General features: G+C 55.5%; 1 protein-coding gene across 17 annotated transcripts; it reads right to left on the reverse strand.

Moving 5' to 3' along the window:
* Nucleotides 1-43: 43 nt before the first annotated feature.
* Nucleotides 44-16,400, reverse strand: CAMTA2 (calmodulin binding transcription activator 2). Of its 17 annotated transcripts, none has more exons than XM_081030214.1 (23): nt 16,304-16,400; nt 14,941-15,034; nt 14,653-14,756; nt 13,386-13,453; nt 13,168-13,303; nt 12,503-12,589; nt 12,091-12,244; nt 11,630-11,764; nt 10,130-11,070; nt 9,298-9,424; nt 7,865-7,999; nt 5,627-5,742; nt 4,803-4,987; nt 4,420-4,501; nt 4,004-4,226; nt 3,471-3,778; nt 2,394-2,590; nt 1,960-2,143; nt 1,670-1,741; nt 1,538-1,558; nt 1,212-1,381; nt 972-1,046; nt 44-890 (listed from the first exon to the last, which is right to left on the reverse strand). In XM_081030214.1, exons 2-23 carry the CDS (start codon nt 14,969-14,971, stop codon nt 827-829), a joined length of 3,615 nt encoding a protein of 1,204 aa, XP_080886340.1. In that variant the 5' UTR covers nt 14,972-15,034; nt 16,304-16,400; the 3' UTR covers nt 44-826. The 17 variants fall into 17 exon arrangements, with proteins under 17 accessions (XP_080886340.1, XP_080886325.1, XP_080886328.1 ...); XM_081030199.1 differs by having other exon boundaries at nt 14,941-15,029; nt 16,304-16,360; XM_081030202.1 differs by lacking the exon at nt 1,538-1,558 and having other exon boundaries at nt 3,471-3,751; nt 12,503-12,574.
* Between the last annotated feature and the right edge of the window lie 363 nt (nt 16,401-16,763).

Below are 16,763 nucleotides of genomic sequence, written 5' to 3' on the forward strand. Positions count from 1 at the left end.
CCGCCCGTCCCCGCCCCCCCGCAGACAGAGGCCGGAGGCTGGCTGGTGCAGCGATGTTTAATGGCAATTTGTAGAAATCAAGCCCATGCACAAGTAGAAAGTGCTCGTGGGACCGGCAGGAGGCCCCCGCCGCGCTCGGGAACCACAAGTCCGGCCGTGCAGCCTTCCCCGCGGCGCCTTAAATAGATTCTTCACTATACTCTGTATGTTACATATGTACAAGCCCCCTCCCCTCAGGGGACGGGGCGGGACTCCGCAACGTGTTGCTATTTACAGCCCCCCTTTGGCCCCTAGGTTGGCCAGAGTCGGAGTGAGGGGGGAAGACAAGGCCAGAAAGGGAGGAAACGGACGCAAACATGCGGAGTCGGGTGCGGGCACGGTCAGCCCTGAAACACGAGGGGCGCGCGCACAGCGAAGGCAGAGGTGGGGCCAGGCGGATACATTCAGAGACGCATTGAACAAATAAATAAGGCAAGTCAGGAAGGGGTCGAGGCGGGTGCAGGCAGGGAAAGAAATGTGGAGAAGGGGCAGGCAGGGCTCTGGAGGTCACAGCTGAAGATGCAGGTATGTGGGGCGTGGGTCTTCTGGACCCGGGGACCAAAAGAGGAGGCAAGACCCAGAGGGAAGAGCTGAGAGGTGGAGGAGCCGGGGGTGGCGGTGGGAAAGGGAGTTCAGCACTTTGGAGGGGTGGAGGCTGGAGACCTAGGAAGGGCTCCAACTAAAGTGACAGGGAAAGCTGCCGACAGGGGGCTCCCCCTCCCCCAGAGAGTCCTCTCCCTTAAGACCAAGAAGCGGTCCCCAGGGTGGTGAGAAAAGCGTGAAGAGGTCAGGTGGCCAGTCCTGGCTGGGGAAGCCCTTCCAGCTCCTGGTTCTGCTTCAGTTCCCTCATCCTGCAGAGAGACAAAGAAGAGGTCAGAAGAGACCAGCAGATCTGGGTCTCGTGGGGTGACAACGGGAGAAAGGATGAGTACCTGTGTCGGCAGCGCCGCAGGAATCTCATGATCTTCCTGGCTGCCTGGTCCTGCTTCTTGGTGAGAAAGGAACCTCTGGTGGAAGAGAGAAAAGATGAGGAGACCTCACACAACACTCAGGCATCCCCTGCCTTCAGCCCCTTAGGGGAACCTAGCAGGGAAGGGCAGGGGGCAGGACAGTGAGCTGGGAGTTGAGTCCCTGGGCAGTGGGCAGGCACAGGGCTTAAGGGCGGGCCGCACTTGTTGCGAGCAGGCAGGCTGCCCGTGGGCCGGCGGCGGTAGGAGCGGTAGTGCTGCTGGATGAGCACAGCTGCTCGTCGGCTCTGCTGAAATCGCTTCTGTTCATAGTAGCTTCGGAACTTGCTCTGGATCAGGATGGCCGCCTGGGTCATCTTCTTATAGAGTGCAAACTGCAGGGGTGGGGAGGAGGAATAGGGGCCTGAAATGGAGACCCAAACCCCTCAGGGTCATCCCCCCAAGTTCAGTTGATGTAAGTCTTTCTCTAATCAGTCATGGAAAGGCTGAATCATCACAGACAACCTCACACCAGATCTCATGCCTAATACCTTAAGTGCAATCCAGGTCAGCTTGTGGAGAGAGAAGGGGAGTTAGGGCTCCAGCATCGATCTGGATGTTCTGGGCTGGAATGCATGTGTGTGAGTGTGGGTTAGTGGGTGTGCTTGAGGGGGGAATCTCACCTGCTTGTACTTCCGGTAACAGCGCTGGATTACAGCTGCTGCCACCTCCTGCTGCTCCTTCAGCCTCCGGCCCTAAGGGGTGAAAAGGAAGTCTTAGCACCTAAGGGCCCCCCTAATAATTGATGTGTGACCCGTCCTTCCATTCTTGCCTGGGGTCCCCTGACCCTTCACCCCATCTGAGGCCTGTGTGGCTGGATGACTGCTGTTCCTTCCAAAGTCCTGGGAGCCCACAGTCTCCCTTGACTCGAGATTGTGTAATTCATCCTGAGACCGCCCCCCAGCCCTCTGACCTTGTACTTTCGGAAGGCCATCTGGATGACTCGGGCTGCCTCATACAGTTCCCGCTGCTCATGATCCGATAATGTCAACAGGGCAAAATCACTCTCCATCTTGCCACTGGCAGATGCAGAGAGAAACTCTGCCCAGGAAGGCGCTGGGGGGAGAGCCAGGCGACCCCGCTCAAAAGGCAGTTCACTGTAGGGACGAGAAAGCAAGTCAAGGGGTATCCAAAGTCCCTCTTCCTGGCTAGGGATTGCTGTGAAGAGAGACCCCCGGCAACAGAGCCTGGAGAGAGTGACTTCAGAGCTCATTAGCCAGTTCCAACCCCCTTCTCAGAGGCTCTGGGGACTCTGCCAGAATGGAGCTTTGCCTATGGGGAAGTTGCCTTCCTCCCTCCCACCTTCCCCTGAAGAGGAATCTGGAGGCTTTGTCCTGAGCTGGTCACCTGGGAGGGGCTGAGCTGGGGAAATGGTCCACATTCTCCAGATAGCTGGCCAGCCAGGACATGGTCTCGCTGAGCCCCACGGCCCCTGTCCGCTCCCTCACTGGGGCTCCAGCCTCAGGCAGCCCCACGAAGTCCTCTCGTTTAATCCGCTCTGGTGTGGCTTCAATGATCTGCTTGGCCAGTGAGATCATGTCCACCTAGATGAAGAAGCTGGGTGAGCCTCCAGGGGCCCCAACTGCCAAGTGTTCCTGCCCTGCCACAGCTGTAAACTCGGGCCACTTCCTGTCTTGTTCTTCCTCTCACTACCAGCCGGTGAGTTCTCAGGGATTGCTGTCCTTTCTAACCCTGTCCTTCTCGGCCACTTTTCCAGATTCATTCATTTATATTTATTGGCCTGCCACGTGTGTTGAGACGTGGAGCATATAGGAGAGGAAGGACATACTCCAAATGGAGATTCAAGAGCTGAGCAAATGAAGGATTTGGCCTTCCAGGCCAGCTGCCCACTGTCCCACTATCGCTGCCCCATGGCAGTGGGCCTGGACAACCTACCCGCAGGCGTGGCCATGCCTGCAACCCCACCAGGAACCAACTCAGTGCTTACTGACCACATAACAACCTATTGAATGGCTGCAGCCTTGCCTTTACTCCAACCCTGAAGCCAGCAGCACTTCCTGCTGTCTACAGGCAACAGCCTACCTTGTGCAGGTCTCTACGTTTTGGTACTTAGAGTGCTACCCAGTTAATCTATGAGGCTCTCAAAGCAAATACATCCTCAGGTTCTAGAAGAGAAGTATGCTGCTACACTTGAAGATTCACTCTCATTCATTCCACAAGACTTTCTTAGCCTTCACCATGTGCAAGCCTCCTCCTCACTAAAGGTCCCTGCCAAATACCTCCATGTTGGCAATCTCTCTCCTCCACACTTGTCCCAACTTCCCTCCATCACTCTGGTTCCCCAAGAAGCTTGTCTCTTCATGGAGCCAGACTCAGTCTGTTTCATGGACTAGTCGGCCTCACCTCACCCCTGCACCCCCCCCTCTAGCCCTCATAATTCCATCAACATAAGCAGTACCGTACCGGGATCACGTCCACAGCTGGTGGGCTGTCAGCTTCCTCTGGAGCAGCCCCCGCATCTAGGGCTGGTGGGAGAGCAGGAGGAGGGGGTGAGGACGACCCTTTGGGGTTGGTGGCTTCATAGTCCATGAGGAGTATGGGGGTTTCTGGGGCACCAGAGGAGAGCTGGCCTGGGAGCACCTCCTCCATAGTAATCTCAGCAGCCGGCAGAAGAGCAGGGGGAGGACTCCCATCTGGGGCGCTGGAATAGGCTGATGTGACGGAGAAAGTGCCTTCGGACAGCTCTGAGGGGGAGGAGACACTGCTCAGACCTGTGAGGTGAGGGAAGAAGGTGAGGGCAGCAGGAGCCATCTCCCATCCCTGGGTTGTCTACCTGCCCCATCCTTGTACTCAATCTCCATGTCCTTGCTAGTATTATCTCCCCATCCCTGCCTCCTCAGTTGCCCTCCTCACACTTGTCTCCTTCTCTTCAGCTTTCCCCTGACCTATCCTCCCACCCACATCCCCCTCCTAAAAAGGTTAGGGGCAACCCTCACCAGTGTCTGGGCTGGAGGAGGGTGGTGACAGGGCAGGTGGGGGCTCCACTGAAGCTTCCTGTCTCTGCAGTTCCTCAAGGCAGCGGGCAAGGCGCACATGACCCCGGGAATGAGCCACGGACAGGGGGAGACGGCCCAGAGAGTCGGGAATGCTCAGTGCCTGTCGGTTCCAACGGAAAAGGAGCACAGCAGCTTCCAGGTGTCCCAGGGCACAAGCCCACATCTGAGGAGGGGCAGGGAGAGGATGGGAGGAGCAGGAGGGTGGGGGTGGAGGTGAGGCCTGGGGCCCTTCCTCCTGGTGGCCAGGTCTTCAGTCTGTTGCCCTCCCCATTCCTTCCCTGCAGGAGGTCTTCCCTTTAAAGCACCCTCCCCATTTCTCACTGCCCCACATGCACTCAGGAATCTAGGATCCTCACCAGAGGGGTGCAAGAGAAATGATCCACGTTGAGTGGGTCAACCTCTTGCTCTAAGTCCAAGCTTCCAGTCTCCACACTCCTCCTGGAGGGTTTGGGAACGGGACAGAGTGGGAACATCAGAACTGAAGACGGGGAAGCAAGCTGTCTAGAAGCACTATGTTCAGGATGAGGCAGTCAGAGATTAACAAATGTAGGGAAGGCAAGAAGCCATTGTTGTAACTTTGGATATTAAAATTCCCCCCAATACAAGTGCTCTTCCAGCCCCTCTTCCTTTCTCCTACAGTGACCCCAGCTCCCTCTTGGCAGGGCTCCAGGTCCTCCTCAGTCCCCTGACACTGCTGTCCCAGTGGCTGCCCAGTCCCCTCCCTGCTGCCCCTGCTCACCGCCACTGGCTCAGGGTCTCGATGAGGCGGGCGTAGCCCTGGGCAGCGGCCAGGTGCAGAAGGCTCATGCCCCGGAAGGGGCTTCCGTGGGCCAGACGTTCAGGACCCCTCCAGGTGGAGCGTGGGATCATGCTTTCTACCAAGACCACCACCCGTGCCTCGAACCCGGGCCCCTGGCCTTCATCCTGCAGTACACACACCCTTATGCAGAGACCTGAGCATCTGGTCCCTTGGTTTGGGATGGCCTTGGCCACCCCACACCATCTCAGCTTCTAATTCTGCCCCTTTCCACACTTCCCACTCCAGGTTCCCACCACCCAGACCGCTGATGGCCCATCAGTTCTTCCAGTTTGAGTTCTTGGGTGCCCCCCCCCCACCCGCCCATAGCCAAGTTCCTCCAGCGCCTCTGGCAGCCAGACCTCACACACCCTTGCCCATGCTGTGCCTTCAGCTCAGAGCAGTGCCATATCCACAAATGGCTTCTCCCCCTCAGAACCCACAGTCCTCTCCCAGTCTTCTTCCTTTAGAGATCCAGGACCCACAGAGTGCTGAGCACCAACCTTCCTGATCCCCTCCCCCAACCTCTCCTTCACCTCCACCCTTCTTCAGACCAGAAATAGTCTGAAGCCTGTCATGCCAAAAGGGTGCCCAGAATAGCCACTCTTGCCACAGGGAGGGGTTGGGAGAAGGGTGACATCAGGGATTAGGGAGGAGGGGTAGTTGAGGAGGTTGGGGACGGGAGAGTGAGGAGTCATACACCAGAGCCATTTTTTTAAGGAAGACCCTCCCCCTGTTCTCCACTATAGACCTCGTCATGGAAATACCTGGATTGGAGGTACATCAGGACCCTGGCAGGGTGCCTGCCCAGTTGCTGCAATCTCTGCCATCCTCTTCTCCATCTGCTCCAGTCGCTCCAGTATGGACATCCGGAACTGGTTGTCTGAGGGGGAATGGGTATGGGAGACTGAGTGGGCAGTGGCTAGATGATGCCCTAAACACCAGAACTGGACCTATCCTAGGATCTGGGAGGTGAAGACAAAACCATATTCTTTCTTCTCCAAAACAACAGTCCCTTTACCCACCCACCTTTGAAAAATAGCTCATCACGATTCAGCCCTTAAATTCGGGCTCTTAATATTACTTATCAGCCTAGGACTAGAATCCAGAACCACAATTGTGTCTTTTAAGACACAGAGACAGTAGGAATTCCCACATGGCATCCAGCCTGGAGCTGCCCCAGGTCACACATACACACACGCTCCCTGAGTCTTTTCCTAGGTTAACTATTCTGTCTTTTCTTCTTGCCCCAGACACTACCTTTGTCCCCCATGCTGGGGCTGAAAGACTCCAGGGTCCCTGTTCTCTGCTACCTACTGCCCAAAAGAGCTCAGGGACTATGCTTTGAAAAGCACCACCCCCTCCTCCCAGCCCCCCGCAGCTGTCCACAAAGAGGATGGCAGGGAGGGAAGGTGACAGAGATGGATAGCCATGTCCATTCCTCCTCCTCCCCGCCAGCCCATGCACGAATACACACGCACACGCACACATCCCAAGCTATATCTGTCCCCTCTTGAGATCATACAAGGACAAGGAGGGGAGGCGGGAGGGGATCAGAGCCATAGGAAAACAGGCACAGAGAAACAGGGTGGGGATCAGGGATGTTCTGAGATGCCAGACAGGAGGGCAAAAAGGTACAGAAGTGATGGTGGGGAGGAGGGTGGAAAATGATGAGCAGAGAGCCAAGCACCACAGAGAGGAGAGCAGGAAGGAGAAACAAAGTGAGAAGAAAGGACAAAGGAGAGCTGGAGGCTATCAAACAAGCAACAAGGAAGAGAAGACAGACAAGACCCTGGTCCAAGGAGAACTAGAAATAGAAAGAAGAGGGAATGGGGCGACCCACAGGAGAGATGGCCTAACACAGATTAGGCAGGGACAGGAAACTAAGGTGAGGAGCAGTCACAGCAGGACACAATAGGACTAGGAGACCTGGCAAGATTCCAAGGTCGCCTGTTGGAAACACACACACACACACACACACACACTCGGGCTTTGTGAGGAGGCAGCTCTGAGAGGGAGGCAAGCTAAGGGCGAGCCATAAGGGGCAAAAAAGAGGGATGGAAGGAGGCAGGCACACTCAACAGGATGATGGCAGAACTGAAGCAACAACAGAGACACCCAGAGGAGGAGTGGGAGAAGAGCAAACCTTGAGAAAGAAGCAGGAGCAGAGAAATACAATTCTCAAAGCCACAGGAGGGATAACCAGTAAAAGGAACAAACACAGTTCTAGATTTAAATAAATACACACACATATACGTGTACGTACATGTGTCCCTGTGCTTGTATAAGAAAATGTGTTTGTATGAGAAAGTATACCATGATATTCAAGTAGTGGATATTACTGAGTAGTAATATAGGCAATTTTCATTTTCTATTTTGTGCTTTTTTGTAATTTCCAAACTTCCTATAATAAACACGTATCTTTATAATTAGAGGGAAAAACAAAAAAATTAAAATACATACATATATGCATGTAAATATATGCACATATAGGTGTTTGTGTATACACACACACACCCCCCCTTACATACTGGGGGTGCAAAACAATGTATACGAATGGACACTTGGGTCAACGTTGCTCAAGCAGTAGTTCACCGTAATCAGAAGTGTCTGGACGCTGATGGTAACCACTTTGAGCACCTCTTGTAATTGCAGAAGTCAAACGTGACTTGTATTCATCTTCTGTTATTGGTATATATTGAGTATTACAATTTTTTTTCCTTTCTTAAAATGTGTATACATTTTTTGGCTCTCTTTGTATACACACACACACATACACACACACACATACATACATTACTCATGCACATCCCACATACAAAGATGGCTTCAAGATTTACGGGGAAAAGGATATGAAGGAAGTTTGCTGCTGCATTTAGAAATGACAAAGCAGGACTTGAGAAAAGACTGATAAAGTGGGGGCCACCTGAGTGAGGGGTCTAGGAGCATGTCACGCTCATAGGTTGTGGCGGCTAACACTTGGGGTCAGAGGGCTAGGTACTTACCATCTAGTGACAACCAGTCAAGCTGAGTACTAGGCAACGACAGGAATCGGCGGGCTCGATACTCAAAGAGCACAGAAGCAGAAAGGGGCCCCTCCCGCCCGGCCACCTGCAAAGACACCAGCCCTACTTCATGGGCTGGGGAGGGCAGGATAAGTGAGAAGGGCTCTCTTTCTCCAGCTCCTTCCCTGGCACCCTGTATCAGAGCCACAGATGAGCATTTCATACCAAGCTCTCCAGCTCCCCTGCTGTGGGTGAATAGGCCCCTGGCTTTGGTGGCCTTAGCACTGAGAAGGGAGTCCATTCATTCAAGAACTTAGTACATGCTATGGGCCAGAGACCCCTGGGACTCTAAACCCTGTAGTTAAGGATGTTTGTTCCTCAGCACAAAGGCCTGGAAGCTGAGGGTCAAGAGACACCTATACTTGTAAACAATTTCATGGTGGCTAAACAAACCCCTTGGTCTACTAAGATCAGAGTGTGGAGGTCACGACCCTGGGGGAAGGAGCGTTAGCTGCTCACCAATGGTCTCTAGTGAGAGTTATGTCCCAGGGTCTGAAAATAAAACCACCAGGCCGTGGCCCCAGGACTCGGGGCTGAGACTCTCCTTCCCAAGCCGCAGCTTCTCTGGTCTCATCCCTTTTCCTTTCGTGAACCACTGAGCATGGTTGTTGAGATTGGGGGAGAACACACGCACAGGCAACAAAGCCGTGAACCTGTCACTCTGGTGACCCTTGGGGGTCCCACAGTAAGGCTGACAGTTGAGTGCAGGGCAAGGGACAAGGTTGGTGGCCAAAAAAGCAGAGACAAGCCTTGGCAATGACATCTAGACCAGTGCTGTCCAACCAACTTTCCTCAACAATGGAAATGTTTATCTGCACTGTTTAATAGCATAGCACTAGCCACATGTGGCTAGTGAGCACTCAAAATGTGGTTAGTGTGATTGAGGAACTGAATTTTAAATTTTATTTATTTCAATAGGCACATATGGCTAATCGCTACCGTCCTTGTCAGCGCAGGTCTAGAAGCCAATGTTCTGCAGTCCCAAGACTGGTTACAGGATACTAACATCTCTCCCTTCTCATTCTCCCAAGAGCTCCCTCGATTAGAGCCAGAGACTCTGACTCTAAGCCAGAGGCCTGGGTAGACATCAGAGACAAATGACTGACCTTACCTGAGGGGAGGCCAACGACCCAAGAAAGAAGGTGTCTGTAAGGTAACTAGTCAGGTACGGAGGAGATTTCTCAGACCAGAACCTAGACCTTTTGACACCTAAGCCCAGACTCATTTGCCTGCCGGGGGCCACAGGGCTCAGCCTCAGGACTAGATGAGGTCCTTGTGCTCTCAGGAGCAACCCAACACACTGGTTCCCAGTGCTTCCCGGAAGTCCTCACTGCCCATGTTAGTTCCTTCTCGACGATTCCCAATCCCCATACCAGGACAGTAGCAGCGTAAGACACCAGGCTGGACAAGTGAGGCTGGCACTGCGATGTGATCGAAGACACAGGAATAATGCTCGGCGGCCTCTGTCCAGGGACCTGTGATGAGCACCTTGACCCCACCCTGCAGACAGAAGTCAGAGGGCTATGTGACTGGACCTCTGCGGTGTATTCACTCACAGACTCATTCATTAATGCAGACACCCGAGAATATCTACTCCGTGGCGGGCCCTGTGCTAGGTAGTCTGGCGGTACAGGGATTGGACAGGACCCAGTGGCGTGAGGTCAGCTCGTCTGTCCCTCCCCAACCTCTCTGCCGACCCCCTGAATCTGCCAGAAATGGGAACTCACTGCCTCCCCCAGAGGCACTGCAGATCGGACCACCTCATAGCCAGCTCATTTGTAGAGAGCTGTCATTGGGAGGAAGTCCTTTGCTTTGGTGCCCACTGTAGTTCCTCCTTTCCCTCTCTGGGGCAGCATAAAGCAGAACTTCTTCACTGCTGAAGACAGTCTTTTCATTTCCCAAGGTCTGTAGTCATCCCATCCCAGCTGTGTTTCCTCTTCTCCATGCTGAGCTGCCCCAATTCCCTCCCCGTGAAACAGTCACCAAGGGAACCTGGGCACTTGGGGGACTCACACAGCCACAGCTACCACGTAGAAGGGGGAGGGAGGAAGGGAAAAGGGTGAGTCAGAACTGGAAACAGGAAAGAAGCTACACTTTGTGGAAGACTAGAGGCTTGGAGAACAACACAGCCGCAGCCGTGGGAACTAGGCCACAGACTATGGGGTAAGAGGGATGGAGGAGTGAGGAGAGAAGCCTGACACTCACCTCCGGGTAGGACCACTCTGGGGAGAAGTCTGTGATGGTGCTAAGAGCAGGAGAGAGCTGGGGGGTTGGGGCAGGGATGCTTGGCGCTTCGTCACTGATCAGTTCTCCCATAAGGTCTGGGAATGATGAGAGACTGAAGGGCTCCAGCTCGCTGGCCCCGCCAGCTCCTCCAAACAAGGCCTCCCCTCTTCCGACCCGGCTGGATGGCTCCAAGGGGGCAGGTGAGGGCGAGGGTGAAGGAGGGGATGAAGGTGCAGGTGGGGCAGGCCCCTGGGCCTTGAGCTCCTCTGCACTGTCATCATCTTGAATGAAGAAGCAGTTTCCTCTTCTCCCACCTGCTCCCGACTGTGGAGGGGGACCCCGGGCAGCTGCCTGGGGCTCCAGGGCAGCAGCAGGCTCTAGGGCGGAACAGAGGGTATGGGCGGCCTCTGCCTCGGGGAAGTCTGGGCTTACCCCCTGCCCTCCTCCATATGTCTGGCCCCTCTGGGGACTGTTGAGAAAACGATCAGGGTCAAAGGCAGGGCTGGGAGGTGCTGGTGGGGCAGAGGGCTCAGAGCCTACAACCACAGCCAAGCTCATGGAAGGCCGAGGGTCAGGCTGAGGAGCCAAGTGTCTGGTGGGTGTCAAGCCCCCAGTACGCTGCTCCAGTCCCGTCAGAAGGAGAATAGCGGTGCCTCCTCTTGACGAACCCCCTCGAGAGGTGGGAGGGCTAGGTCTTATCTCTAGGGGTTCTGCAAAGCCTGATGAAGAGGAGGAAGAGGAGGAAGAAGATGGGGAGGTGTGTGCCTTGGGGAGCTCTGGGGGAAGTGGGGCTATTAGTGGAGGGGGCTCGGGGGGATGGGGATGGGGAATAGAGGTCAGAGTTAGAGCTCGGGGCTCCACTTTGGGAGAGATGATGCGGTGTTTCGTGCTGCTGCATTTGTGGGTAAGGCTCCCGGAACCTGGAGTGGAAAGAGGTGGGAAGGAGAGAAGAAACATGACACATCTTTCTCCAGCCTTCCCTTACTGGAAGCCTTCATGTATTTCCGGGGACTTCACTATATACCAGAGTTGTAATACTGACTGTGGCCACTGGGAGGCAGCCGACATGCTTCTCCTCCCCCACTTTCTTCTCCCCAAATAAAACAGGACTGGAGAGGCATTGCAGATAGGACTGAGAGCTTGGAAGAGTAGCTGAGAGAAACAGGTGAAAGTATAGAAAAAGGACAAAAGAACAGACACAAAGGGGTACCAAGTAGAAATAAAGCTAAGGCTGGGTGTAAGTGGTAATGCTGCAGTGGAAGGAGTTGCTAAGGGTAGAAGATAAAGAGTCGGGGCTGCCAAGCCTCAAGTAAAAGGAGCTGGGGCCAGTGTGCACCCAAATGGGAAGGCTTCTGTTCATCTGGCCCATCTTTCTGGACTATGCAAACGATATGCAAATTTGCATGCAAATCCCCCTGGCTTGAGTAAGTGCAGTGTGGTTAAGCAAGGAAGAGAGTACCAAGGTCAGGGGTCACTAACCAAGGCCCCCACTGCAGAGACAGGCGTGGGTTCGGGGTGCAGGCTTGGTCGGGTGGGTATCCAGGATCTGCTGCACCAGCTGCTCTACAGAGAACTCCTCTGTGCCGTTCCCACAGCTCCACTTGATGCCATGAACTAGAGGAGAGTTGGGGGGAAGTGCTGTGGGACCACCACAAAACAGTCCCCAGAGCACCTTGATGGCTCCTCCAAGCACCTGAGATGCTCCAAGACTTCTGGCCAGGTGAACAGATGCCAGCAGCCTCAAGACTGCTTGCATCTGTAGCTCACAGCTGTCCCTTCTCCATATTCAACACCTTAGAACTCACCAGGAAGCCTAGCACCCCCGCAGGAAAGCACCCTCCTGGCTTGGAGGGAAATGGTCACCTCACAGGCTCCTGGTGCCTTTGGGAGAACCCTGTTTCCACTCCCCTTGGAGCACTGTCCTAGCCCTGCTGCCTTACACATGGGCTTCAGCTGTCCCAACAGCTCCTCCCGGGACCACTTCAGCCACTCTCGACGGTCGCTGCTGATGGAACAAAAGATGGGGCTGCAGCCCTTTCCACAATCCTCCAGGGCTGGGACGTTCAGGTAGTGCACAAGGACGATGTCAGGGTTCTGAGGGCACAAAGGTACATACACAGAGCACCATGGGGTCCTGAGATCCAGGGGCTCAGCTTCCTAGTCTTCACTATCTTCCTGGGTACCCCCCAACCTCACCCCCAAGTTCTGGCTTTCTCTATCCCCAAGCCCCTCTCTCTTCCCAGGCTCCTGTTCGCACTCAGAACCTAGTCATCCTTCCACTGCATCCTTTTACACCCCGTCTCCCTCAAAAAGCCAGGAAGAGGGTGGCTTCCTGAGCTCTTCTGTCCTTACCTGGAGCAGCCAGTAGCAGCGCCGATGGAATGTGGGGACGATGGAAGAGTGAACGTAGCAGCCATAGAGACACTGCCAGGAGACAGGCTGGGGTGGGGGGAGGGCTAGTCTGCTCCCCAACTCTTCCTCTGTTCAGTCCCTTTGCAGGAATCCCAATCTTTCCACCAGTTCCTCGTCAACCCTCACCCACCCCCACCTATTTCACACACCTTTAAAATCCCAGCACCCCAAGTCACAGATGAAGGATAGGAAAAGGGACCAGGGGGACCAGGGTCCTACAATGAGGACTACGTTTGAGATATGGGACTATCTAGAAATCGGAGGGCAAGAACACATCGGAGATGAGGAGCAATGATTTGGGGAAGAGAAACCTGTGCTTAGAGGTTCCATACGTGGATCCCTGAGGGAAACACAAAACAGGTGAGGGGACTGGGCATCAGTGTCCCCCAGGGGAGGCATGGCCTGAGGCCTAGAGAGTTGGGTCATTGAGAAAAATAGGAAGCAGAGAGTGGGCTAAGCTATCAGCCAGCTGATGCAAAGTGAGTGAAAAGGGAAGAGTGCCTGGGAGGGTGGTGAGGCAATGTCAGCAAGCCCTGGCACGGCTGGAAACCAGCTAAGGGTGAAGAAGGGCGGGCCAGGGCAGATGGGCTGGATGCCTCGCTTACCTCCATGCCCTGGACCTTCAGCTTCATGTGGTCCTCTCGGGTGGTCTTCCCATCCTTCCGCTTCTTCCAGAGGTAACCATCCTTCCGGTACTTCACCTTCTTACGATTGTAGAGGATAATGGAGCCATTCTGAGGTCTGAGGAGGGAAGGGTTCGCCTCGAATTCTATGAACAGAACCCAGGACCCCTGCCACTCCCCATCTTCACAAACTTTCTCACCTTGTCTTTGGGGCACAGGATAGCCACTCATCGTGCTTCTCAAAGGTGATCAAGTAGGATGCAATCTCCTGTAGGAGTGGAGGTACTCAGGTGGATGTCCCCTTCATAATCTCAGCCTGGCCTCTCAGTCTCCCCCTCAGTCTGACTCTCCGCTGAATTCTGCTAGCTAGTGGAGGACGCTGCCAGGTATACGAATTATGGCGTATAATCCATGTTATTATGGATTATACTAATCAGCAAGGCCCACTGCCCTAAGAATCCTAGGTTCCATTCCAGGTTTTATCACAGACAAAAGTCTAACCCCACCTTTTCTCCTTCCCACCTGGGGCTTTTATCTCGGGGGCAGGTCCGTGCTCTTCATCGTGTATACTTTTTTACTCTCTCCAAATTCCACTTTTGTGTCACTTCCTGACTCAAAAAACTTCAATGGTTTGACACTGCCAGGAATTCCAGATTCCTCAGCCTGACTCCAAGATTCTCCCTGACCAGGCGTCAAGCCATCATTCCCACGTTCCCACTATTTACTCATATTGCACTGACCACTCCTGCCAGACTGGTCTACTGATTCTTCCCTGAACATGCCCTGCGCAGTAACCTCCTGAGTGTTAGTGCCCTACGAGTCTGAAGTGCCGTGTGCACGTCTGTCCAAGTCTGGAAATCCTAGTCATCCTGTAGACCAAATTCCCTCCCGGATCCATGAAACCCTGCTCACCCCCCAGCCCTTCCTGCATTTACAACAATAACACACACACACACCCTTTAACTGACAGTTCTTTTCTAATCGAATAATCGGATCAACAATGATCAATCACCAAGTATATACAAAGCACTGTGTGTGGGAAGTACAGAAGGTGTGTAACACAGGACCGTACCCTCCAGAAAGAGCATCAGTGGGGCTTAAAAGCAGGGGATCTCGAGTTAGATAAAGTACATGAGGCAAGTCGGTTTCCTCCTCTAGACCACAGGATAACAGTGCCTGCTTACAGTGTCTTTAGAGGGCTGAATGAGATAACGCAGGTCAAGTGCTTAGCACAGTGCCGTTTGTAAGAAGTACTTTACGGGTGATAGCTATTATTTTTACCCAGGTGGCTATGCCAAGGAGAGAGCTCCTACAAGATGCTGATCTTTAGACCTCTCCTATGACCCAATGAGCCCAGAACAGTACTTTGCACTTGGGAGTGTGGACAGACCCAGGAAGACCCCCATTCACCCTCCTCGCGCCCACCAGGCCTTGCTAGGCCCTAATCCTCCAGGCTCCCTAGAAAACCTCATTTGTATTCCACCGTAGCCGCTCTGGAGGCAGCAGCGGGCAGCGAGGAAGACACTCCAGCAGCTTCTTGGGGAGAAAGATCTTCAGGTGGTGGCTGTTCTCTAGAGGGAATTAGAAGGGAGGGCTTAGTGAGCTGGCCCGGGGCAAAGGGCTGATTGAATCAAGAGCATTGGGGAAAACTGAACCCATGACAAGGAGAGCAGGAATTCAAGAATTACAGGGTCACCACAAAGTGGAGGGAGAAAAAGGCTGTGCTCAAACTGGGAACCTGGATTATCAACTCACCAGCAACCTCGGTGATGTCCTTGGTATTCATGGTGAGGGCTCCAGGGGCAAGGTCACCCCCGGCCTGAGGGGCCGGGGGGAGGGGGAGTCTGTGCTGGGAAGGGAGAGAACAGGTCATGGCAGAAGCCCCCACACTTATCCAGGATGAGGAGGATGAGGTGGGAGAGGGAATGCAGAACTGGGTCATGATATCTGAGAAAGATGAGGAAGAAAGAGGAAGGATGCAAGTAGAGCCAGGGAACGCAGGAGGAGAAACCTGACATGGTGCCAGGAACCAACAACGTGAGTAGGGAGACGCGACAGAAGAGAGTAATCAGGAAGAGTAGTGTGGGGGAGGGGAGCAGGCTGGCAAGGCTGGCGCCCTACAATGGGCTCTTGCGAAGGCTGGGGCTTCGGTGGGGTCAGGTACTGGGGGCTGGGACACAGGGCATGGGGTCCTTGGAGAATGGTGTGGCAAATGAGAGCTTGGATGCTGGGGGTTGGGCAGCAGACCTAAGTCCGAGTGTAGAGCCAGGCCTTGGAAGACACACCCTGAGTTCTCGCTATTTGATTTTTCCAAGAGGAAGCGCAGGCCTGATAACGGATCCTGACCTCTCCCTCTGGTCCAGGTTGGTCAAGGCCTAGTACTATGTGGGCTAGGCACCCGGGAATCAGCTTCCCACCATCAGGAGTGCCCATCCTCCACCGTGCGGCTGGCAGCCCTTTCCACCCGCTCCCCACCTCCCCCCACCCTCCCCAAACGCCTCTGCCTCCCCTGGCCTGCAGGCCGACCCCACACTATCACTCTGGGTCCAGCCTAAGCCCGGACCCTCCTGGGGGAACAGATGGAAGCTGGCGGAGGCTGTCAGTGCGGGCTCCGCCAGGTGTCCGGGGATGAAGAGGGGGAGGAGGCCTGTCGGAGCTCAGCGGCGCGCGGTAGAGCCTGGGTTGGGGTAAGGACTCCGCCCCCGGGCGCAGGTGCGCAGTCCGCGCTAGGCCGCCCGCCAGGGTGCGGAGGTGGCCGGGGACGGCCCCCACGGCGGGGCGGTGGTCCCGGGAGAAGCTCCGAGGTGGGAGGGTCCTGCCTCCCGTCTGCATGGAGGGATGTTCTGGAGAAGCTGCGGGGCAGAGTCGGCGGGCGCGCGGCGGGCGAGGGGCAGCGGGAGTGCGGGGGTCCCCCAGACAGGCTCGGCGCGGCAGGTCAGCCGCGGGGCCCTACGCCGAGCGGCGCCCCCTGGCGCGGGGGACGAGGACGGAAGCGGGCAGTGGGGGCGAGCCCGGAGGAGGGGTGGTGGTCCCCGGCGCGGCGAGCCACGTCCGGGCGGGTGGAGCTGCGCCCCCTGGCGCGGGGGCGGAGAGGCGGGCGAGAGGCCCTGGCTCTTACCTCCTGGGGTCCCGCGGGTGACGGCGGCAGCGGCCATTCTACCCCACACCGACCCCCCCCAGCGCCGGCTGACAGCGGCGTCCGACGTCAGTGCGCACGGGGCGGGGCCTCCCAATTAAGGGGAAGGGGGTCGGAAAGGGAGCCTGGGGGCAGCGCGCGTGGGGCTCCGGGTGGGGCGCCGGCCTAGGCGACCGACTGCCGGGAAGTGCCTAAGGGGGCAGCAGTGCAGAGGGGCAGGACTCCCGGCCCCGAGGCGGAAGCTCGTGGGCTGCCGTGATCCGCGGGCTGGAAAGGGCTGCGGGGGGCTGTCCAGTGCTGGGCGAGCGACGCTGTCCTGGGGGTCAGGACTGTGCTCGCCGGGGGCGTGACTCCTTGAATTTTGTGGACCCAACCCGACTTCACTGTAGCCGGGTCCTCCCCATGAGCCTCTCCATCACTGCTTCCGGAGAGAAGGACAACT

This window comes from Rhinolophus hipposideros, assembly GCF_964194185.1.
Source record: "Rhinolophus hipposideros genome assembly, chromosome: 20".
NCBI classification, from domain to species: Eukaryota; Metazoa; Chordata; class Mammalia; order Chiroptera; family Rhinolophidae; genus Rhinolophus; species Rhinolophus hipposideros.